The sequence below is a fragment of the Ranitomeya imitator genome, chromosome 6, assembly GCF_032444005.1.
Source record: "Ranitomeya imitator isolate aRanImi1 chromosome 6, aRanImi1.pri, whole genome shotgun sequence".
Classification (NCBI taxonomy): Eukaryota; Metazoa; Chordata; class Amphibia; order Anura; family Dendrobatidae; genus Ranitomeya; species Ranitomeya imitator.
Window position 1 is genome coordinate 383216534 of NC_091287.1, and position 25459 is coordinate 383241992.

Genomic DNA, 25459 nt, shown 5'->3' on the forward strand with positions numbered 1-25459 from the left:
TCATTTTCTGGCATAATTTTTGATGAATTTGGTGGACACAGGATGGCTACACACCTCCATCTAAGCTCAACACATTTTTTAAAAACGTCTGGATTGGCACATAAATGACAAAAATCAACAATTTTTGTTAACTACACGTTGAGCAAGCATATCTCTAATACACACGATGAATGATTGGAGCAGAATTGCACATTTTTGCCCTCTACACCATCCAGATGGGGCTCTGCTGAGCTTGTTCTTGGCATCACTGGGGTTTCCAACCGTTTCCAAGGACGTCCACCCATTTCTTCTGATACATGTTGGCACCAATGACACGGCAAGGAAGGACCTACCGACAATCTGCAAGGACTTTGAAGAGTTGGGGAAGAAAGTAAAGGAACTGGATGCACAGGTAGTTTTTTCTTCTATCCTTCCAGTAGACGGGCATGGCACCAGGAGATGGAACAGGATCCTTGATGCAAACAACTGGCTAAGACGATGGTGCAGACAACAAGGATTTGGATTCCTGGACCACGGTGTGAATTACTGGTATGATGGACTCCTCGCCAGAGACGGACTACACCTCAACAAACCTGGGAAACACACATTCGCCAGAAGACTCGCTACACTCATCAGGAGGGCGTTAAACTAGAAGAAGAGGGGACGGGAAGAAAAGCATTAAACTCGAACAAAGACGACCCAGGAAAACATACTCAGAAGGGAGGTAAGAACATTTCTAAAACAATCCACAGTGAGGAGATTGGAACAAAACAAAATCCTCTAAACTGCATGCTCGCAAACGCCAGAAGCCTGACAAACAAGATGGAAGAACTAGAAGCAGAAATATCTACAGGTAACTTTGACATAGTGGGAATAACCGAGACATGGTTAGATGAAAGCTATGACTGGGCAGTTAACTTACAGGGTTACAGTCTGTTTAGAAAGGATCATAAAAATCGGAGAGGAGGAGGGGTTTGTCTCTATGTAAAGTCTTGTCTAAAGTCCACTTTAAGGGAGGATATTAGCGAAGGGAATGAGGATGTCGAGTCCATATGGGTTGAAATTCATGGAGGGAAAAATGGTAACAAAATTCTCATTGGGGTCTGTTACAAACCCCCAAATATAACAGAAAGCATGGAAAGTCTACTTCTAAAGCAGATAGATGAAGCTGCAACCCATAATGAGGTCCTGGTTATGGGGGACTTTAACTACCCGGATATTAACTGGGAAACAGAAACCTGTGAAACCCATAAAGGCAACAGGTTTCTGCTAATAACTAAGAAAAATTATCTTTCACAATTGGTGCAGAATCCAACCAGAGGAGCAGCACTTTTAGACCTAATACTATCTAATAGACCTGACAGAATAACAAATCTGCAGGTGGTTGGGCATTTAGGAAATAGCGACCACAATATTGTGCAGTTTCACCTGTCTTTCACTAGGGGGACTTGTCAGGGAGTCACAAAAACATTGAACTTTAGGAAGGCAAAGTTTGAACAGCTTAGAGATGCCCTTAATCTGGTAGACTGGGACAATATCCTCAGAAATGAGAATACAGATAATAAATGGGAAATGTTTAAGAACATCCTAAATAGGCAGTGTAAGCGGTTTATACCTTGTGGGAATAAAAGGACTAGAAATAGGAAAAACCCAATGTGGCTAAACAAAGAAGTAAGACAGGCAATTAACAGTAAAAAGAAAGCATTTGCACTACTAAAGCAGGATGGCACCATTGAAGCTCTAAAAAACTATAGGGAGAAAAATACTTTATCTAAAAAACTAATTAAAGCTGCCAAAAAGGAAACAGAAAAGCACATTGCTAAGGAGAGTAAAACTAATCCCAAACTGTTCTTCAACTATATCAATAGTAAAAGAATAAAAACTGAAAATGTAGGCCCCTTAAAAAATAGTGAGGAAAGAATGGTTGTAGATGACGAGGAAAAAGCTAACATATTAAACACCTTCTTCTCCACGGTATTCACGGTGGAAAATGAAATGCTAGGTGAAGTCCCAAGAAACAATGAAAACCCTATATTAAGGGTCACCAATCTAACCCAAGAAGAGGTGCGAAACCGGCTAAATAAGATTAAAATAGATAAATCTCCGGGTCCGGATGGCATACACCCACGAGTACTAAGAGAACTAAGTAATGTAATAGATAAACCATTATTTCTTATTTTTAGTGACTCTATAGCGACAGGGTCTGTTCCGCAGGACTGGCGCATAGCAAATGTGGTGCCAATATTCAAAAAGGGCTCTAAAAGTGAACCTGGAAATTATAGGCCAGTAAGTCTAACCTCTATTGTTGGTAAAATATTTGAAGGGTTTCTGAGGGATGTTATTCTGGATTATCTCAATGAGAATAACTGTTTAACTCCATATCAGCATGGGTTTATGAGAAATCGCTCCTGTCAAACCAATCTAATCAGTTTTTATGAAGAGGTAAGCTACAGGCTGGACCACGGTGAGTCATTGGACGTGGTATATCTCGATTTTTCCAAAGCGTTTGATACCGTGCCGCACAAGAGGTTGGTACACAAAATGAGAATGCTTGGTCTGGGGGAAATTGTGTGTAAATGGGTTAGTAACTGGCTTAGTGATAGAAAGCAGAGGGTGGTTATAAATGGTATAGTCTCTAACTGGGTCGCTGTGACCAGTGGGGTACCGCAGGGGTCAGTATTGGGACCTGTTCTCTTCAACATATTCATTAATGATCTGGTAGAAGGTTTACACAGTAAAATATCGATATTTGCAGATGATACAAAACTATGTAAAGCAGTTAATACAAGAGAAGATAGTATTCTGCTACAGATGGATCTGGATAAGTTGGAAACTTGGGCTGAAAGGTGGCAGATGAGGTTTAACAATGATAAATGTAAGGTTATACACATGGGAAGAGGGAATCAATATCACCATTACACACTGAACGGGAAACCACTGGGTAAATCTGACAGGGAGAAGGACTTGGGGATCCTAATTAATGATAAACTTACCTGGAGCAGCCAATCCCAGGCAGCAGCTGCCAAGGCAAACAGGATCATGGGGTGCATTAAAAGAGGTCTGGATACACATGATGAGAGCATTATACTGCCTCTGTACAAATCCCTAGTTAGACCGCACATGGAGTACTGTGTCCAGTTTTGGGCACCGATGCTCAGGAAGGATATAATGGAACTAGAGAGAGTACAAAGGAGGGCAACAAAATTAATAAAGGGGATGGGAGAACTACAATACCCAGATAGATTAGCAAAATTAGGATTATTTAGTCTAGAAAAAAGACGACTGAGGGGCGATCTAATAACCATGTATAAGTATATAAGGGGACAATACAAATATCTCGCTGAGGATCTGTTTATACCAAGGAAGGTGACGGGCACAAGGGGGCATTCTTTGCGTCTGGAGGAGAGAAGGTTTTTCCACCAACATAGAAGAGGATTCTTTACTGTTAGGGCAGTGAGAATCTGGAATTGCTTGCCTGAGGAGGTGGTGATGGCGAACTCAGTCGAGGGGTTCAAGAGAGGCCTGGATGTCTTCCTGGAGCAGAACAATATTGTATCATACAATTATTAGGTTCTGTAGAAGGACGTAGATCTGGGTATTTATTATGATGGAATATAGGCTGAACTGGATGGACAAATGTCTTTTTTCGGCCTTACTAACTATGTTACTATGTTACTATGTTACTATGTTACTATGATAGCATGTAACTTCTAATCTTTGGACAAACCCTTTAATGAATTCCCCTCCCTGGATGGAATACAACTCCCAAAGGCCTTATTCACATGGCAGTCTGTGGTCAGCATTTTGTATCAGAATTTGCAAGTCAAAATCAGGAAGTGGAATCAAGAGAAAAAAAAAAGAAAACTTTTCTGGTTTGGGTTTTGAAACCATTCCTGGTTTTGGATTACAAATACTGATGAAGACCTAACCAAAAATACTTACGTGTGAATTACGACTAAGACTTTCTATAGGTAACAAGGCATCCAGATAGAAAGCTAGCTAGAAAATATGTTTTATGATCTGTCTTGTTCCTAAATGTGTTGGGTGCAGGTGGTTGGTAAAAGCTGATATAGCAGCATAACCCCCATCCCCCATGACACAAATGAATAGTACATAGAATTAACATGCATGTTGGTCACTGCAAAAATTTTTTTGGTTGCCTTATATTTTCGCATACTTTTCATAATTTTACTCACTTTCCAAATATCTCCAATCCAACATGTTAAAATCTTAATCAAAAGCTAATATAAAAAGATATCAGATTATCTGAGAGGGTTCTGCATGAGACGAATGGGTTAAAGTAGCGGGAGGATCTCCTAGCCATAAGACTGGTGATTTGAATCTGGAGTTGTTCTAGTCCCCATAGTTCCAGAATGGCAGCATGTAATTATCACTGTCATTAACCAGGTGCAATGACTCTTCCATTAAATTGACTCCTGTTGTTAAATGAAAGACATACATCTGAGGATGGCAATGTTTTACACCTTCCACTCTTAATTTGTTTGTCATTAGTTCTTCAGCATGCACTAACCCCATTAACTAGTGATTAGGAAGTCGTTTGGATCCCACAGCCCCCCAATTATGGATGTCAGAGAACAACGTCACAGAACATAGGAGTGACACTTCTCTTTTGCAGTTGCTCAGTTCTTTATGAATTATACATAAACTACCAAAGGAAAAGCTATTCAGGGTAAATAATAACATTCTAATATGTAAAATCTGAAACAAAAAATAATACAAACCAAAGTTATCGTTATACATTTCTAATCTAATCCAAAGAAGTGAGGTTGAAGCATGTCATTCAGTTCACAAACAGAAAAGATAGAAAATATATAAGGTATATTGCAATCATATCTGTCAAATCTCAAAAGTCGACAGAACATAGCTTAGATTTATTTTCTAATTTTCACCCCCTCAAACAAGACATAATTACAGCACAATTACCATGAAAAAGTAATACAGTTAAATTAGCTAGAGAATTATGGAAGAGTTATCATCCGCGCTGGTGACCTCTGACACTGCACACCTTCACAATGTATCATGAGAACTTTCATTTTTCTTCTTTATTTGATGGTTAATTTAATTTGACTAGGTTTTTGCAATAAGCAGAAATTAGTTTTTCTAACTGCCGTCCAATTATGGAACATTATAAACAACTAAACTATCTATAAAGATTAGCTAAAGGAAGCAACCCATCCAACAAACCAAATTTGTTGGTAAGAGATCTAAATTCAATTGTTGCAGCTCTAAATTAGATTAGCTCATAGCAAACTGAAGAAATGAAAAGTGTGATGAAAAAAAAAGAATAAAAGAAATATGACCAACGTTAGAGCATTTCAATTGACTCTATTTCACTTTCACACTTTCTTTCATGCCCACATTAAAGATGGAATCAATGCTCATTTGTTGACCATGCATTTTTACATAGGATAATGAGCGTTCTATGAACTTTCATTCATCCAATCATTGGCAAGTGTTAATGGGCCTTTGCTAAATGGTGAACACTTGACAGATACCTGTGGTGTGATAAGTATGCTTTAAACTGTTAGCAAAGACGATTTCAAATCATAAAATTAAGTCAAACTATAAAAGCACTGTGAGGAGCAAAAAAAAAAAAAGAAAGCTTTGAAGTGGTAAAAGGCAACTAGATCAGACCTTCAAGCCTATGGTGAATAAAGAGAGTTTTCCAGTTTTAGAAAGGTAGACCTCAACTGATCAGATAGTACTAAAAAGACAAACAGAGAGCACTGAAATTCGGTTATAATAGTGACTACAGCCAGAGCTGAGCAAATTTCTTCAGGTCCCCGCTTATTTGGCAAGCTATAGTGCTTGCCGAATAAGCTGCAGAAGGAACCCGCATACATGGAGCGCTCCGGCTAATCGGCGCCACAGCTGCATGTGTCACGGCTATTTCACTGTGTCAACACATGCATGGATAGCCTGTCTTTCGGGCTCTCCATGCATGTGCTGTGACAGTGACAAAGCTGCGACACATGCAGCTGCGGCGCCGAACAGCTGACGCTCTCTATGTATCCGGATTCCCTCTGTAGCTTATTCGGCAAGCGCTATAGCTTAAATCACATTTGTTTTGTGATTTTACTACCCAGTAAATCCCAAAAACAAGAGGTACTTAAAATAAAATATTATTTATTAAACAAAAATAAAACATACAAAAATATCCAATATCAAAAAATAAACAAAGTTATAACTGAAAGATGCAGGATCCAAATAAAAAGAGGGACATAACCATAAGAGAGCCACCAAATCTTATAATACTGCGGTGAAGCTAGATAGAGACAGGCTAAATACCTCACATAAAGGCGCCCAATTGGGTCTAATGGAACTAGTGCCGTAGCTAATGTAAACCATATATTGCGTGGTATATTCCTATCTGAGATATAGACTATCCATGACGCTTATGGTACAATTTATGTGGAAGCCCCAAAAGTAGTGAATATAAAGTGAACCAAATACACATTACCCGCAGTATCTGGTGTGGTCTCTCTTCGGCGTCCCTCTGCCCCGACGCGCGTTTCACTGACGGCTTCTTCAGGAGGCGTGTCTAGGCAGGGGGAAGGCCGGTTTATAAACGCAGGGGAACCACATTGATTGGAGTGGTACGGAACGGAGGCGTGCCTTAAATGCTGTCATTTCCGTCTCAGCCCCATGGACGGTACGCCGATGTATCAGCGCAGAAATGCCTGTAAACACTAAACGGGACTATCGCGCGTGCGCACATAGTGCTAATCCGGTCACCAATTAGAAACGTAGCCGGTGCCGCGCCTGCGCAATAAGTCTCCACCACAAGATGGGAACTGCGCATGCGTCAACCGCCCTACTTGGAAATATACTGATGACGTAAGTATAAGGGGTTACCACGGAAATAATCCGCAACACTGCAGTCAATAGATTTCATATTGCCCCAGTAATGGGCCACAGCGCTGCTTCAAAACGAGTGACTATACTGGAGGACAGGCATCGCAATTAATAATAAAGGTCTAAATATGGTAAGGCACTGGACGGAACTAATATTAGACATGAGGAGGCAAAGCGGCGCATGCTCCAATGGCAGACTGGTGAAAAGGATGGTGATGGGTCGCAGACAAGCGGTACCACGGACCCATCATCAATTTTGATGACAGGGACCGTGGAGGCGCCAAAGTCCGTCCCCCATCTCCAAACCGTATCCGAACACCGAGGCATGCGCTCCACTCCTAAATAAAGGGGGAGGGACCACTAAACCAGATTGAGGATATACTAAAATAATAGGGAAAATTCTTGGTAAACTATACTATATGTAAGAAAAGCAAAGCCTACATTTCCTAATATTCCCATAGATAGCAGCAATAAAAGTGTAAACCTATCATGACCGCTTAACAACGACAATAAGTGCAAAAGTGCCATATACTACCATAAGGTGCTTTAAATGCCAACATATGTGGCAACTACACAGACTAAATAGTGACTTGGTGTAGTCAATAAAATCCATAATAATATGGTATACATATATGGTATACATATATAAATAACACATATATAATAGAACACATATATTTGTGCTAAGTGAATGACATCTTGATATATAATAATTGAAAGTATTGGTGTAATAACTAGCCATATTAAAATACAATATTATACAGTAATATTATCATATGTGTTATTTATATATGTATACCATATTATTATGGATTTTATTGACTACACCAAGTCTGTGTAGTTGCCACATATGTTGGCATTTAAAGCACCTTATGGTAGTATATGGCACTTTTGCACTTATTGTCGTTGTTAAGTGGTCATGATAGGTTTACACTTTTATTGCTGCTATCTATGGGACTATTAGGAAATGTAGGCTTTGCTTTTCTTACATATAGTATAGTTTACCAAGAATTTTCCCTATTATTTTAGTATATCCTCAATCTGGTTTAGTGGTCCCTCCCCCTTTATTTAGGAGTGGAGCGCATGCCTCGGTGTTCGGATACGGTTTGGAGATGGGGGACGGACTTTGGCGCCTCCACGGTCCCTGTCATCAAAATTGATGATGGGTCCGTGGTACCGCTTGTCTGCGACCCATCACCATCCTTTTCACCAGTCTGCCATTGGAGCATGCGCCGCTTTGCCTCCTCATGTCTAATTTTAGTTCCGTCCAGTGCCTTACCATATTTAGACCTTTATTATTAATTGCGATGCCTGTCCTCCAGTATAGTCACTCGTTTTGAAGCAGCGCTGTGGCCCATTACTGGGGCAATATGAAATCTATTGACTGCAGTGTTGCAGATTATTTCCGTGGTAAACCCTTATACTTACATCATCAGTATATTTCCAAGTAGGGCGGTTGACGCATGCGCAGTTCCCATCTAGTGGTGGAGACTTATTGCGCAGGCGCGGCACCGGCTACGTTTCTAATTGGTGACCAGATTAGCACTATGTGCGCATGCGCGATAGTCCCGTTTAGTGTTTACAGGCATTTCTGCGCTGATACATCGGCGTACCGTCCATGGGGCTTAGACGGAAATGACAGCATTTAAGGCCCGCCTCCGTTCCGTACCACTCCAATCAATGTGGTTCCCCTGCGTTTATAAACCGGCCTTCCCCCTGCCTAGACACGCCTCCTGAAGAAGCTGTCAGTGAAACGCGCGTCGGGGCAGAGGGACGCCGAAGAGAGACCACACCAGATACTGCGGGTAATGTGTATTTGGTTCACTTTATATTCACTACTTTTGGGGCTTCCACAAAAATTGTACCATAAGCGTCATGGATAGTCTATTGTTATGATCAGGTAATTCAGAACCACAATGGACATAGAAGTTCAGAGCACACAAAGTGACCTGACAATTACCAAAAACAAAGGACGAGCTCTGAGACGTGGGAACTCTGCTGACCGCAATCCCTAATCCTAACACACCACACTAGAGGTAGCCGTGGATTGCGCCTAACGCTCCCTATGCAACTCGGCACAGCCTGAGAAACTAACTAGCCCTGAAGATAGAAAAATAAGCCTACCTTGCCTCAGAGAAATTCCCCAAAGGAAAAGGCAGCCCCCCACATATAATGACTGTGAGTAAGATGAAAATACAAACACAGAGATGAAATAGATTTAGCAAAGTGAGGCCCGACTTACTGAATAGACCGAGGATAGGAAAGATGGCTTTGCGGTCAACACAAAAACCTACAAACAACCACGCAGAGGGGCAAAAAGACCCTCCGCACCGACTAACGGTACGGAGGTGCTCCCTCTGCGTCTCAGAGCTTCCAGCAAGCAAGAAAAACCAATAAAGCAAGGTGGACAGAAAAAATAGCAAGCAAAAATAACACAAGCAAAACTTAGCTTATGCAGGATAGACAGGCCACAGAAACGATCCAGGAGGAAGCAAGACCAATACTAGAACATTGACTGGAGGCCAGGATCAAAGCACCAGGTGGAGTTAAATAGAGCAGCACCTAACGACTTAACCTCATCACCTGAGGAAGGAAACTCAGAAGCCGCAGTACCACTCTCATCCACCAAAGGAAGCTCATAGACAGAACCAGCCGAAGTACCACTCTCGACCACAGGAGGGAGCTTGGCCACAGAATTCACAACAGTCTATATCTCAGATAGGAATATACCACGCAATATATGGTTTACATTGGCTACGGCACTAGTTCCATTAGACCCAATTGGGCGCCTTTATGAGGTATTTAGCCTGTCTCTATCTAGCTTCACCGCAGTATTATAAGATTTGGTGGCTCTCTTATGGTTATGTCCCTCTTTTTATTTGGATCCTGCATCTTTCAGTTATAACTTTGTTTATTTTTTGATATTGGATATTTTTGTATGTTTTATTTTTGTTTAATAAATAATATTTTATTTTAAGTACCTCTTGTTTTTGGGATTTACTGGGTAGTAAAATCACAAAACAAATGTGATTTATGTTTTCAATATTTAGTGGTACTTGTATCCCCAATTTAGGGGCATTCTACTAAGGGCAACCTATGTGAATTGAAGCGCTATAGCTTGCAAAATAAGCGGGGACCCGAAGAAATTCACTCAACTCTAACTACAGCGCATATCACTACTGCAGCCAGTCATTCAGTTTGGCGGCTCGTGCAATCAACAACAGAAGAATGGCTGAGGTCAGTGATTGGCTGCAGCAGTGATGTGCACTGTTGTTGTGATGTACAGCCACGGCACAAACACCAAACACTGGAGCAACATTACCGAGGTGACGATGGGCCTATTTTTTTATTATTATTAATACCCGATTGGGGTCAATTTTTCTAGAAATGGAAAAACCCTTTAATATAGGATCCAAAATCTATCTTTGAGGACCCTTTGGGCTAAAACTGTGGAACGAAATGTTAAATGGAATCTATCAATATGATCAACTTTCATTGATCTTAAGAAGTGATAGGAAGCTGAATAAAATGATAACTTGATATCGGAGATCCAATGTATTTTTCCAGACAAATCAAAGTTTGAGCTGTTCAAGACTATGGGCCGGACACTGATCTGCATGAGAATCTGCTTCCCAAGCTTATTTAAAAAAAACAAAGGAAATGTTACCAGTGTAATATTTAATGGCTGCTCTTTGCTCTCCTGATCTCACTGCAGAGCTGTGTGTGACTATAAGGCCGGAGTCACATTACCGTACAATACGGCCAAGTGCTATGTAAAAAAAAACATCGCACAGCACTTGGCCCAGTGTTACTCTATTGGGCAGCTCACAACTGTGATTATTTTCTCATGCTGCTGACTCGGCATGCGAGAACAATCGCGGCATGCGAGAATAATCACGGCATGCGAGAACAATCGCAGCATGCGAGAATAATCACGGCATGCGACAACAATCGCAGCATGTTGCAATTGGCACGGAGACTCGGCTGAGTATTGGCTCACTCGCATCCACATAAGTTGTGAGGGACAAAGGAGAATCCATATTGGATTTTAAGTTCAGGACATCTAATTCCACTCCTGAAATGTGCCCCCCACCCTTGAGATTCCACAGGCCCATTGTTTTCTTTTAATTAAAAGTGCTAGGACAAGCTCTTTGAAGCTTTAAACACAAGGGTGCAAACTCTTCTGCAGCTATAGCTACCTGAACCTCTTTATGTGACTAAGCACAAGGCACAGCAAGGCTATGAGGTATTGAATCTGGAAAATGACTTATAATAGCAGAATGCAATATCTCTAAGACTAGCTGGGCACATATTCCGAATTGGTGTTCCTTTCTCCACGTGCCCATATAATTTAGCCACCTGTAGCACTCTGGATTATGGAGTTATAACGCATAGCTAACCGGAATAACATATGGTAGTCATATTTAGTCTATATGCACAGATAAAATCCAGCGGAATCCAGTGGCGGTGCAACCAACCCATTCAGAGCTTCGGGTGCAGAGTTATGGGCCAGCCATGGTTCTAGGCAGAAAATCATATTCTCAGACATGGGAGGAGAGAGGCTGCACCACCCAGGGGTGGGAGCAGATGTGTGAGGTAGCAGCCTAGGAGATATAAGGCAGCCCCTCACTTTGAATGTTGTTTTCTGATGGCCGGAGGTTATGTTTGCTGATGCAGCCCGGAAAGCCTGTAACAAAGATTTGGACCTGTGATCCATCAGCGCCTCCCTGTGGTCACATGCTACATAACACGGCAATTGCAACCTATCTATACCCTATCCTTGTACTACACTCCTGACTCTCTATATTCGCTCTTGCATGTATAGTTGTATTTTCTAGTGCACCTCTTCGGCGATTAGATATAAAATTAATATTGGGCTGCCCTTTTATCTCGATCCACGAATCCCCAAGTCCGAATGGTCAGTTGGTTATATTATACGCTACCCCAGGGTTGGTTCCAGACCCGATATAAGCCTGCTGTCGGACGGGGCTTATTTTAAATGAGGAACTAGTGGCAGAATACCATACTGTTTTAGTGAGGAGCTCTGGCAGTGACGACTGGGAGGTTTAGATATATATCCCCAGACTGGACTGGTGATATATATTCCCCCTCACTGGGAGTGCCTCACTAACTCGTACCTATAAAGGAAGCCTTTCCGGCGACTATTTGCCCTCGGTGCAGTTCCCTGACTGACATGAGGCAAGTGGTGGCACCAGAGAGCCAATCCCCGCTGGGTCCTTCTTTCCCCTCTCCCGAGGTGAGCGAAGTCGAAGTCCCCTGTTAGGTGTCGAGTTCCCACCGCTGCACAGGGGGAATCTCGAACCATGTCCTCTGCGGTCTCCCATTCTTCCCCAGACGCAGTGGAGTCTGCTCAGCAGAGACGTTGGTCCCAGCATCTGGCTCAAGCTGATACTGTGCATCTAGTTACAGCTGCCGCCCAAGGTTCAGCCTTTGTAACAAGCATTGATCAGCGGCGAGCAGACGTTACAGGGACTAAGTCCTGCTTTTCATCTACTGAACATGCCGTGGGACGACCTCTCATTGGAGGCCGGAGGGCACATGCTCAGGTCCTGTAGCGGCTTTGATTGGACCACTAGGAAGGTCCCGGAAGGCTATATCTATAAAAGGCTTGTATGGCCGCTCAGCTATGCACTAGTATAAAACTGAAATCGTGTGTGTGTGGATGTATATCTGTTTCTGGTGAAAGCTTCTTAATCATACCCATCCCTAGTGCTGCTGATTGTTATTGGATGATTTAGCAACCTAGCGCCAGACTGTGCCATCCAGCACAAGGCACGAGCTTACAGCGTCTTTTAGCAGCGACTGCCAGTGTCGCGCCATGCGCAACCAGTGTGCTTTCCTGCCCCTAGTTAGGGTGGATAGTTGCGTCCACCATAGAGGTGCTGTATGCACTCTGTGCGGTAAATGTTCAGTTAGTTCTGTCCTAACTACCGGTTAGTGTAGGGTGGGAATTTCCGCTTGGACTCAGCATCTGGCTCAGGGCGTCCTCAAGGCTCGGGCTCAAAAGCCATCGAGGGTCAGAGCGAGTCCAATCACCAGTTTAGTGGGGTGAATTATAGGGATCCCACCAGCGTCTTTCAGCTGCACTTTGTGACTGCTAACAGGGCGAAGAGTTTATTTGGCGACTCTGTGAAGCAACAGAGCTCCCTTCCATTCACACTGGGTGAGGTCTAACCCACGTGTGAGCAAGCGTTCATCCGCCATTATTCAGCAGCAGGTTCCATCTCTGCACGGTAGACCCTGGGCTGCGAACGCACCTCATATCTCCCTTGATATTACTTGGTGTGTTCCGCTAGCCCTAACACCCCCTTCCCCCGTGAGATCCCTTACATAAATCAATGGGTGAGAGTGACAACGCATATCACTCGGATATAATTTATCTTCCTCCTGCGCAGCTGTGCTCCGATACTCTCTGTGCAAGAGCATCGGAGCACAGTAGCATGTCACTCGGATCATGCTCGCAGAAGAGCAGGAGCCAAGGGTCATTAGCATACCGTATCTGATGCTCTCACATCAGATACCATATGCTAGTGTGACTCCAGCCTGACACATCTGCAGGTTCCTTTCAATGCTTCAGATTCCATCTCACAGGCAGACAGGATTGCAATAGAGCAGAGCAGTGAGAGCTGCAGCAAATGTGTTTGCAAGGAGACAAATTCTGCAGTACTGTGTTAGTTACATGTCTCACACAAGTAATGCTCCCTTTTATTTAAAATAACCTCTGTAGGAAGATTATCATGCAGATCAGTACCCGCTCCACAGATCTTAACAGCTCATTTATATAAGAAAACATGGATTTGTCTGGAATAAAACATCACGTAGCAGATGTTGTGATATCATTTTAATTACCGTACCTTCACATGACCTATGTGCCCATATAGATGGCTTAAAAAGGTTAATCCTACTGACAGATTCCCTTTAAGTCTCGTGCCAAGGCTTAATTTTTAGGTGTTGATTGAAAATGAGCTTTAAGAAGACTCATAGACTGTTAGAGTTGGGAAGGACATTCAGGGTCATCGTGTCCAAACTTCCGCTCAATGCAGTATTCATTAAACTATCTCAGACAGATGTCTATGAAGCCTCTGTCTTTTTAAAAATGTGATGACCAGAAATGGACATAGTATTTGAGATGACTTCTGACAAGGAGCAGATGGGGATAATTACTTCACATGATCTATACTTTATGCTTCTCTTAATACATCCCAGAACTGTGTTTGCCCTTTTTGCTGCTGCATCACACTGTGGACAAATGTGATCTATTACTATTAGTATTTTTACACATGCTGTTACTTAGTTCTATTCCTCCCATTCTGTAGATGTAATTTTTGTTCATCCTGCCCAAATGTAGAATCTTGCAGTTCTCCCTCTTAAATTCTATTCTGTTAAGGTACCTTCACACATAACGATATTGTTAACGATATCGTTGCTATTTGTGACGTAGCAACGATATCGTTAATGAAATCGTTATGTGTGACAGCGACCAACGATCAGGCCCCTGCTGGGAGATCGTTGGTCGCTGAATAAAGTCCAGAACTTTATTTCGTCGCTGGACTCCTGCTGACATCGCTGGATCGGCGTGTGTGACACCGATCCAGCGATGTCTTCACTGGTAACCAGGGTAAACATCGGGTAACTAAGCGCAGGGCCGCGCTTAGTAACCCGATGTTTACCCTGGTTACCATGCTAAAAGTAAAAAAAAAAAAAACACTAGATACTTACCTACAGCCGTCTGTCCTCCAGCGCTGTGCTCTGCACTCCTCCTGTACTGGCTGTGAGCCGGAAAGCAGAGCGGTGACGTCACCGCTCTGCTTTCCGGCTCACAGCCAGTACAGGAGGAGTGCAGAGAAGCAGAGCACAGCGCTGGAGGACAGACGGCTGTAGGTAAGTATCTAGTGTTTGTTTTTTTTTTACTTTTAGCATGGTAACCAGGGTAAACATCGGGTTACTAAGCGCGGCCCTGCGCTTAGTTACCCGATGTTTACCCTGGTTACCGGCATCGTTGGTCGCTGGAGAGCGGTCTGTGTGACAGCTCTCCAGCGACCAAACAGCGACGCTGCAGCGATCCGGATCGTTGTCGGTATCGCTGCAGCGTCGCTTAATGTGAAGGGGCCTTTAGTCGCTGCCCATTGTCCAAGTTTATCTAGATCCTTTACCTTCAATTCCCTTATCTAGATAATTTATAAAAATGTTGAACAACACTGGGGCCAGGACAAAGACTTGAAACAGTCTTCCAATTAAATGTGCAACCATTTATTACCACTCTTTGAGTACGATAACAGAGCCAGTTAGGAATCCAGCCTTGTCAATCCCATATTTGGTCATTTTTTGAATAAGTATAGAATTACGGTAAATACTCTATCAAATGCTTTGCTGAAGTTGAGATATACACTATATCTACTGCATTTCCCTGATGCACCCAATCAGTGTTTCTATCATAGAATGAAATTAGATTAGTCTGGCATGACATGTTTGCTACAAACCGATGCTGGTTCTGGCTAATTACTGTATTCTAATTCAAGTACTTAGAAACATGCTCTTTAATAATTTGTTCAAAGATCTTTCCTGGTATAGAAGAAAGGCTCACTGGCCTGTAATTTCCTGCCTCTATCTTCTTTCTTTTTTTTGAAAATAGGGATAACACTTGCCCTTCTCTAATTCTCTGGGACTTCACCTGTTCTCCAGGAATTTTCAAAGGTCTTGGCTACCGGTTCTGCAATTTCATTTGCTAGCTCTTTCAGTACCCTAGGATGTAATTAATCTGGAACAAGAGATTTAAATATATTTAAATTAGCTCAGCGTTCCCTCACAATCTCTCTGATTATAGACAGTGTGGATTTGCCATGCAAAATAGGAATTTAAAAGTTTGGCCTTCTCAACATAATTTTTGACTACTTCACCATTTTCATTCTGTAAAAATTCTCTATCTTCTTTGACTTTTCTCTTGCTTTTTTCATACCCCAAAAATCCTTTTTTATTGCTTTTGGTCTCCCTTGCAAGCCTCACTTCATTAGTGGCTTTAGCTTTCTCATACTTGCCCTACATTGCCTGCACACAGCATTATATTAATCTTTAAATATGCCCCACTCTTTCCATTTTCCAGTCCAACCTTAAAGACTGAGTTTTCGCAGGTCTTGTCATTCAAAATCTGAGGACAGCATGATCGTCGCCTCCTAAATTCCCAGTCACCTTTAATTCCTCAACCATTTCTTGCCTTTTGGTAAAAATTAGGTCAAAGATGGCAGATTATCTTGCTCTCTCTTCTACCTTTTGAAAGACAAAGTTGTCAGCAAGAGAAGATAAGAATTTTCTGGACCCATGACTTTTGACTGAGAGAGATTCCCAACAAATATCTGGATAGTTAAAATCTCCCATGATCACTATGTTGTACGTTTTTGAGAACAGAAACATCTGATGTAAAAAGAGTTCATCCTTATCTTCAGCCTGTCTAGGTGGCCTATAGCAAACACCTACAATAGTGTCCTTTATGTTCTTCTCTCCTTGTATTCTTACCCAAACAGGTTCTACAGAGCTACCATTATCTGAAGTTTGGATTTCTATTTAGATATACACTTTCCTAGCATACAATGCAGCTCCTCCTCCCATCCTGTTAAGCCTGTTTCTTATAAATAAGTTATAGCCTTGTAGCCTTCAAAGTTTGTATTCCAATCATGTGTATCATCCCGCCAAGTTTCAGTGATGCCTATGACATATTTCTCATCCTGTTTTTGCAGCTCTAATTCTCCATGCTTGTTTCCCATGCTCTGTGCATTTGTATAGACACACTTTAGTTTGTAATTGGTTTCTCTTGCCCTTCTATTTTCATTCAAAATATGTTGTTTTTGTTCTCCATTACCACTTCTAGCAGCAGGATTATCAAAAGAATTCATTAGCTGCATATTTTTTTTTCCATGTACGACTGGTTGGAAAGCATTGAGAATTATAGGGATTTACAGCATAGAACTGTAGAGCAGGACGGCACTAGAGCGATACCGCTTTCAGCAACCAGGACAAAAAATGTAGGATCCAGAGCGCTAGGCGTCACGCATGCTAGAGGGTATTGGTGCTCAGCATACTAAATGAAATCCAATAGTTCGTATATACACATAAGAAAGAAAATATGCGGCACTCACCCCAATTCAGCAGTGGAAAGCGTGAATTTTAATGGAAAACATAAACAGATAAAAATCCGTTACAACATCAGGTAAGCAGGAGGGTGCGGTGTTGGAGCTTGTCCAAGCTCCAACACCGCACCCTTCTGCTTACCTGATGTTGTAACGGATTTTTATCTGTTTATGTTTTCCATTAAAATTCACGCTTTCCACTGCTGAATTGGGGTGAGTGCCGCATATTTTCTTTCTTATGTGAATTATAGGGATTGCCCCACAAACAAAATACATTTTAATCAATAGATCTTGGAACAAAAATAAGTTCCACAATTGGATGTAAATAAAAATGTTCCTGTGCTGAGATAATCTTATAAATGTGCCACTGCTATTTACTATGTAATTGATGTGTCTGACCGTGCAGGAACAGGTCGTGGGCAGGGAAGGAATAAAAAAATTACACAGACAGGACAGCATGGGATCACAGCTTATTCTTTCTGAGAGGTAAAACATTTGCCTTCCTGCCAGTTTGTTCTACTTACCAGAACAATCTCCTGCATTTGCCTATCCCCAGAGATACTGAGCTCAACAAGCGATCTTGTGGTTCTGTTAGGGCTAGCGGAACGCACCGAGTATAGGAAGGAAACAACAAGGTGCGTTCGCAGCCCAGGATACAGTGCCGAGTAATTGGTGGCACTATATGGCGGTATAAGCAAACTATGTTAACTTCACAGAATCACAAACATATGAAAACGCTGTGCCCTGTTAACCTCACAGAGGAACACAGCTACCTAATTGAGCAAAGCAAAGAGTGGTCATGCAGACAGCATAGCACACAAACAACTCCTCAACGGAGGTGTCGGTATTCTAAAGGCTTATTTCAGCCAACCCTGACCACATGCAGACATGACCACCAAGTAGCAAAGCTCATAACATAGGTTGATACTAGCGCATAGCCGTGCGGCCGTATGAACCTTATATAGCTGCAGCAGACAAGGACCTTCCTAGTGGTCCAATTGGAGCTGCTACAGGACCTGAGCGTGTGTCCCCCGACCTCCAATGTGAGGTCCTCCCGTGGGCATGCTCAGTGTGTACAAAGCAGGACTTAGTCCCAGAAAAGCCTGCTCGCCACTGATCAGTGCTGGCTACAAAAGCAGAGCCTGGAAAGGCAGCAGTACCCTTTGAATGGGAGACCACAGCAGACATGGCTCGAGATTCCCCCTGAGCAGCGGCCGGAACTCGACCCCTAACATTACCCCCCTCCTAGGGCCCCCCTCCTTGGGCCTCGCTACGCTCAAAGGCTGCAATGAGCAGCGGAGTCCCAATGTGCTCCACAGGTTCCCAGGTTCTGTCCTCTGGGCCGTGACCCTTCCAGTCCACCAAATAATATTTCTTGCCATGTACCACCTTGCACCCCACGATAGAGTTCACCTCAAACTCATCTGTGGATGAACCCGATGTCCCGGCAGATGACTAGGAAAACCGGGACAAATAGACAGCTTTAAGAGGGAAACATGAAAGGTGTCGGTGATACTAAGGCGTGGAGGAATAGCCAAACGGTAGACCACAGGGATGATCTGTTCCAGAACCTTGAAAGGGCCTGTGTAGGCGCAAATTTAGTGGACTCAACTCGCAGCCTGATGTTACGGGCGGAGAGCCACACTAAATCGCCAGGAGCACAGGTCGGAGCGGGGCGCCGGTGTGCATCAGCAGAAACCCTCATTGTCTCCTTGGAGGCCTGGATAGCATCCTGTGTGCGGTCCCAAATGTTACGTGCCTCCACCACCCAGTCTGCCACCCTAGAATCGGTGGATGACACGGGCATGGGCACAGGGACATGCGGATGCTGGCCGTAGTTAAGGAGAAATGAAGTCTGCCTGGTAGAGTCGGGTACGGCGTTGTTCAAGGCAAATTCCGCCTAAGGTAGAAAAGATGCCCAGTCATCTTGCCTGGCGGAGACAAAATGTCGCAAGTATGTGACCAGAGTCTGGTTGGCCCTCTCTACCAACCCATTCATCTCGGGATGATAAGCAGAAGAGAGATTCCCAGAAAAGCCTGCTCACCGCTGACCAGTGCTGGCTTCACAAGCAGAGCCTGGAAAGGCAGCAGTAACCCTTTGCACAGTATCAGGCTGGGACCGACGTCTCCGCTGAGCAGGCTCCACTGCAGCTGATGCAGAATGGGAGACCGCACGAGACATGGCTCGAGATTCCCTCTGTGAAGCGGCGGGAACTCGACCCCTAGCAGGTTCTACTCACGTTGCTGTGCGGTTAGTCTAAAGGCACCTTCACACTAAACGACGCTGCAGCGATCCAGACAATGATCCGGATCGCTGCAGCATCGCTGTTTGGTCGCTGGAGAGCTGTCACACAGACCGCTCTCCAGCGACCAACGATGCCGGTAACCAGGGTAAACATCGGGTTACTAAGCGCAGGGCCGCGCTTAGTAACCCGATGTTTACCCTGGTTACCATCCTAAAAGTAAAAAAAACAAACACTACATACTTACCTACCGCTGTCTGTCCCCGGCGCTTTGCTTCTCTGCTCTGGCTGTGAGCGCCGGGCAGCCGGAAAGCAGAGCGGTGACGTTAACGCTCTGCTTTCCGGCCGCTGTGCTCACAGTGAGTGCAGGAAAGCACAGCGCCGGGGACAGACAGCGGTAGGTAAGTATGTAGCGTTTGTTTTTTTTACTTTTAGGATGGTCTCCTGCGCTTAGTAACCCAATGTTTACCCTGGTTACCAGCGAAGACATCGCTGAATCGGTGTCACACACGCCGATTCAGCGATGTCAGCGGGAGAGCCAGCGACCAAAGAAAGGTCTGGCCCTCTAGCCCCGACCAACGACATCACAGCAGGATTCTGATCGCTGCTGCGTGTCAAACTAAACGATATCGCTAGCGAGGACGCTGCAACGTCACGGATTGCTAGCGATATCGTTTAGTGTGAAGGTACCTTAAGGGTCCGTTAGCTTGGACCGGCTAGGGGCACTACACGACCATTGATCAGTAAACGTTTACTAATTGGTGCTCGTTTAGTAGACTGTTTGCACAGGCAGACAGCAGTAAACTATATTAGCTAAGCGATTTGTTCTAGATCGTTCAGTTTGCTAGGCTGCCAATGCTTTTGGTAACACAATTCCTATTTACATCACAGATAGCGATGATCTTTTTACCAAAGCAAAGGTTGCTCATTCATTGGTTGATCAGCAGCCTGTTTACACTGCACAAATATTGTGAAATGAGTGTCATTGAGAGCCCCAGTGCATGGCAATCCTTAAGTATTAATGCAGCTTAACCCACAGCACCGTCTCCTGACACTGCAGGAATACAATGATGTCAGTAGTATGAGTCAATGTCAATAAACAGGCCCTCACTGTCCCTGTATAGTATGCTGTAATGGAAGCATTGGATTTGCTTCCACAAGCACCCTGTGTGTAATACTAGGGGGACAAAATTATTTAAAAATAAATGAAAGTTTAGCTACTCTTTAGGTTTGTGAAGTTCGATCATTACATGTTCACCTTGTGGGGGTTACATTTGCGATTCATTTATTGCTTGTGCTGCTAAACGGGAGTACAATTTGCAGGCTGAACTGATATAAACTCTACTGCTATGATGACTGGAAATATTACTAATGACAGCACCAGTGTCACATCCAAGGGTCATTCGTTGTTAATATGTAAGATAAAATATAGCCTTCAATTTTAAATATTCTTCACCATTCTTCAGGTTGTTATCATTTGTTTCTTATATTTTATAATTACACAGAACTATACCACTGTTTATTTAAGAGACATGGACACATAAAGTGTTTCTTTAAGGGTTAATTTATGGACTGGCCAGATCATAAAATGAATTGCTCAGAAGCTGGCTGAGCTATGCCAGCTGCACCTTTTTTTTCGGCTTACAGTATATACAAGGAGACAGTAAAGCACTATGCAGGTCACATAATTTAAGATCACATTATTTTAACCAGAGACAGAAATTCTTCCTGTAAGCCAACTTTGCATTTATGTATGTGCCCCCCACCCTCCTTCTTCCCGTAAGACTTCTAACAATTGAGAGGTTTGATATTATACTACACAATAGGCATAATGCTCCATTTAACCCACCAGCCCTCTGCTATCTCTTCCATCATAAATCTTCAGATGAAATATATCAGGATAGCACAGGGCTTTCAGGTCACAATGTACTAACACTGATGACATTGAAAGGAATAGTTCATTTAACCATAGTGATTCAATATTCTTTTTTTTCTACTCACCAGCACATTTTGTCCTTGTCCTCAATGCAGGTCCAGGTGATCCGGTTCCACCGTCTCCAGGTCTTGTTAACAAGACACTTATCTCGTACTCGGTGTCAGGGTCAAGATGTCCAATCTTATAACTGGATGAATCCACAGACTGGATGTCAGACCAGGTCCCACTAGTAGTGCGATACTCGATATCCCTTTCAATGATGGGTCCATCTCCATTTATTGAGTTTGCATTGAGCTGTATCCACAGATATGTTGCTCCAACAGATGATAATTGTGGTGGTGCAATGGGCACAGGTGGCTCTGTAAAAACCCCAGAATAAATTAGTAGGCATCATTTATGTACAGTTTACAGCATGCCATTTATAAATAGATTTAAAGGAATTGAGATGGATCAATTAAAAACACCCAATGATGGGCATCATTTTCAGGAATGTATGTCTACAAGAGGTGGACATTCAGATGTAGAAGATGGCGTAAACTCCTAAAAAGAAAAGTGCTGGAAGAGCTCAAGCTTGTGCAGTCTATTGGCCCCGTAGGCGCATGCATCCGGATGCCGTTTTGCGGGGCATTTCAGACATATGCACCGACGGGGACACAGAATGCAATGTGAAAGCACCATAAGGCTTAGACTGGATGCAACTGTATATACATATTCAGCTGATAGTAAGACTAGGACTATTTGGGATTTTAGCCCCAGGTTGTAAAGATGAAAGTTCCCATTCACTGGCAGCAAACAAACATTGTGAAAATATGTCAGCGATAAAGAATGTGTCTTTGTTATTGGTTACCGGGCCAAATTATTCACCTCTGTGTCACTTTATGTGCCGATACCTCTGGAATGTTTCAACAGATCCCACTGAGTCTGAGACTGTTTTTTGTGACACATTTTATTTTATGATAATGGTAAATTTAGGTGGATTTGTGTTTTTTATACAAATATTAGATGTTTGACAAACATTTCTAAAAATTAGCAATTTTCAAACTTTGAATGATTACCCCTTTAATCCAGAGAGTGACACCATACAAGATAGTTAATAAATAACATTTCCCTCATGTCTGCTTTACATCAGCATCATCTGTAAAATGTTCTTTTATTTTGTTAGGATGTTAGAAACTGTAAAATTGTAGCAGCAGTTTTCTATTTTTTCCAAGAAACTTACAAAACTTTTTTAGGGACCTATTAAGTTTTGAAGTGACTTTGTGGACCTATATATTTGAAAAAACCCAAATGTGACACCATTATCAGATAGTTTATTAACCATTCAGGTAATTTTCAGGAATTAACACAAAGTGGTATGACAGGAAAGAAAAATGTTATTTTTACCACCTAAATCTTGCCAACATCTGAACAGCCCCAGACAGCCAGCAGACTCTAAGGGTATGTGCACACGTCAGGATTTCTTGCAGAAATTTTCCTGACAAAAACCGGACATTTCTGCCAGAAATCCGCATGCGTTTTTACCGCGATTTTACAGCGATTTTGATGCATTTTTCTATGCGTTTTTGGTGTGTTTTTTCCCAAATGCATAGAATTGCGGGAAAAACGCAGAAAATCCGCAAAAATAATGAACATGCTAATTTTTTTTACCGCGATGCGTTTTTTTCGCGGAAAAAAACGCATCCATGTGCACAAAACATGCAGAATGCATTCTAAATGATAGAATGCATAATGTATGCATTTTTAATGAGTTTTTATAGCGTTTTTAGCGCAAAAAAACGCGAAAAAAACGCGAAAAAACCTGTACGTGTGCACATAGCCTAAGGCCGTTATTTGTCCATGAATTGCCATGACAAACACCAGGACCACACAATCATGATTTCAAGATGCCGATGGGGTTAAAGAGGGAGCCCCCACACTGTTAACCATCTAGATGGAGTGTTCAGTATTGACAGCAGCATCTTAGGGGTTAAATGGCCATGGTCGGCACCAACACTGATTGTGACTGATGCAGCAGGGTGTCACCTATAATGTAGCTGCTATTCCCTTTTATCTCAAGTCAGTTTTAAGTCATATTGGTGGTCATTATGGGGTTAATGTCCAGCACTCCTCATAAGGTTGCTAAAAAAGTGAGAGGGGCATAGAAGAAGGGAAAGGACCATCCACAGGCCATAAAATCCAGTTTTCTAGAAACTGGCCTAAAATATAGCTCAAATCTTCATCATCTGACTATCTACCACAGCCAAAGATGCACTAGTTTTATTAAAAGGTTAATTCGCCTCAAAGGAAACTAAAAAGTTGCAAATATTTTCTTTACACTTTTATTAATCTTCATTTACATAAAACCATGAAATCCCTCAAGGATCAGCTGTACAGTTATGATGCACTGGGGTGCAATCAGCTATAGTGTGAGATAATCTACACTATTTAGGTACCCTCAGGGTTAACAGCAGAGTATAGCTTGGAGGATATCCTAATAATTTAATAATAATTTATTATTGGGATATCCTCCAAGCTGTACTCTGATGCACTGAGGTGACATCTTCCAAACAAATTGAGGTTTGGGGGCACTTTATGATTAAGGTAAGTGCCATTTTCTTGCAGTTATTTGGAGACACATGAAAAGAAACTAATACTAAAATATAATTTCGCAATTTCATACAGAAAATCCTCAATATGATCCCTTTTTAGCCACTGGCTGTTGTGCTAGTAATGATTGAGTGAACGCTATGTGCAGGAACCGTGTGCTGTAAACACTTCCCCACCAAATCCAAATCATTTAACATCAATTTAAACGATTAAGCTATTTCTTGAACCAGGACGCAATACAAAGCTTCATGGAGGATCCTAAGGCAAGTGTGTAACCATGCTGAAAGATCAGTTAATTACTTTCTTGTTTCCTTCTATACATTATGAACTGTTGAACTAATGTAAAAGCAAAAGCAAGGTTGAAAGGCTTAAACCATACAGCATTTAGGTGACAGTGTTACAAGTATCTCAGATCTTCTGCGTCCTATTATCTGTGGAGACCCCAGAGCTATATGCAGCCACTTGTGCACAGTGGGTAAAAGAGAAGCAATGAGGCAGGGCTATCCTGAAGGCTGAGCAATGTTCGGGACAGCTAATGCTTAGATAAAATAAATGGGCCTGGTTACACCTGCTGCTATTAGAAAAATACAACATACACATCTTTGTCTCATAAATCCAACATGCCAACAGTTGAATGTACTGCCTATGATATGTACAGTGTATATAGAGCCAAATAAGCTGGATAGAGAATTGTATCATGGGGGTGTGATTGAAATATATATCATGTAGATCTCACTTGCCTGTATACTCCTTTATAATCATATATACTCATATAAACACAAATATATCTATATACTCAGCTAGTTTATAATCAATTGCTCAACTTGACCTCATGAGCTAGGCCAGATGGTTTCGCGGTGCTTTCCAGACACCCAAAAACCGAAACTTAGGCCAGATGTCTTGAACTAATGTCTAAGAATCCTGCTGAATAGCAGGATAAATGTGAAAGCTACATTTTAGTTGCTTAATGAGCATTCGTATGTGCATTAATCACAATATTCCATATATATTTAGATAACCAATAACAGAGGAGCTAGACAATATGGTAATTAACTAACCACCCCTAACCACCTCCTTTCTATATGCAATTATAAATCCATGTATGTACAATAAATCATCAGTATTGGTGGAATGTTACTGTAACAATGGTGTGCAGTCTCATTCCTTGAGCGCTCAAGATACTGAGTCTAATTGGGAACGGCTGCAGCACACACAGGGATAGATTTATCCAAACTAAATTTCCATAACAGGGGCAGCATAAAACCAATGAGGGACTCCATTTTAGTATTACATTCTTCAATAGCATAATCAAACAGTGTCTAATAAAATGTTATTTTTGGAATTACGGCAGTCATGGCGGTATTACTGTATTTCAATAACTACCATTACAGATGAGTGGATATTTTGAAATTCAAATTTGCCAACTTTGCCAAATTTTACCCCAATACTTTGATTTGTGACAAATAAATTTGAGCGGATTTCAATACTGGAAAACGTGTAATTGCTTGTGAAAAACAGAACCTCACAGACTATAAAAGCTTACACACTACAGGAGAGAGAGGACCTCACTGACCATAAGAGATTACACTCTACAGGAGAGAGAGACCCTCACTGACCATAAGAGCTTACACACTACAGGAGAAAGAGGACCCCACTGACCATAAGAGCTTACACACTACAGGAGAGAGAGGACCTCA

General features: G+C 42.4%; 1 protein-coding gene across 9 annotated transcripts in view; it reads right to left on the minus strand.

Moving 5' to 3' along the window:
- The window catches only part of PTPRM (protein tyrosine phosphatase receptor type M), a 1024381-nt gene that overhangs the window by 572165 nt on the left and 426757 nt on the right, over positions 1–25459 (minus strand). For all 9 annotated transcript variants that reach the window (XM_069731071.1, XM_069731069.1, XM_069731074.1 and 6 more), the window contains exon 7: positions 21242–21535. In XM_069731071.1, coding sequence (XP_069587172.1) covers positions 21242–21535 — 294 coding nt within the window. The remainder of the gene's footprint in view (positions 1–21241; positions 21536–25459) is intronic.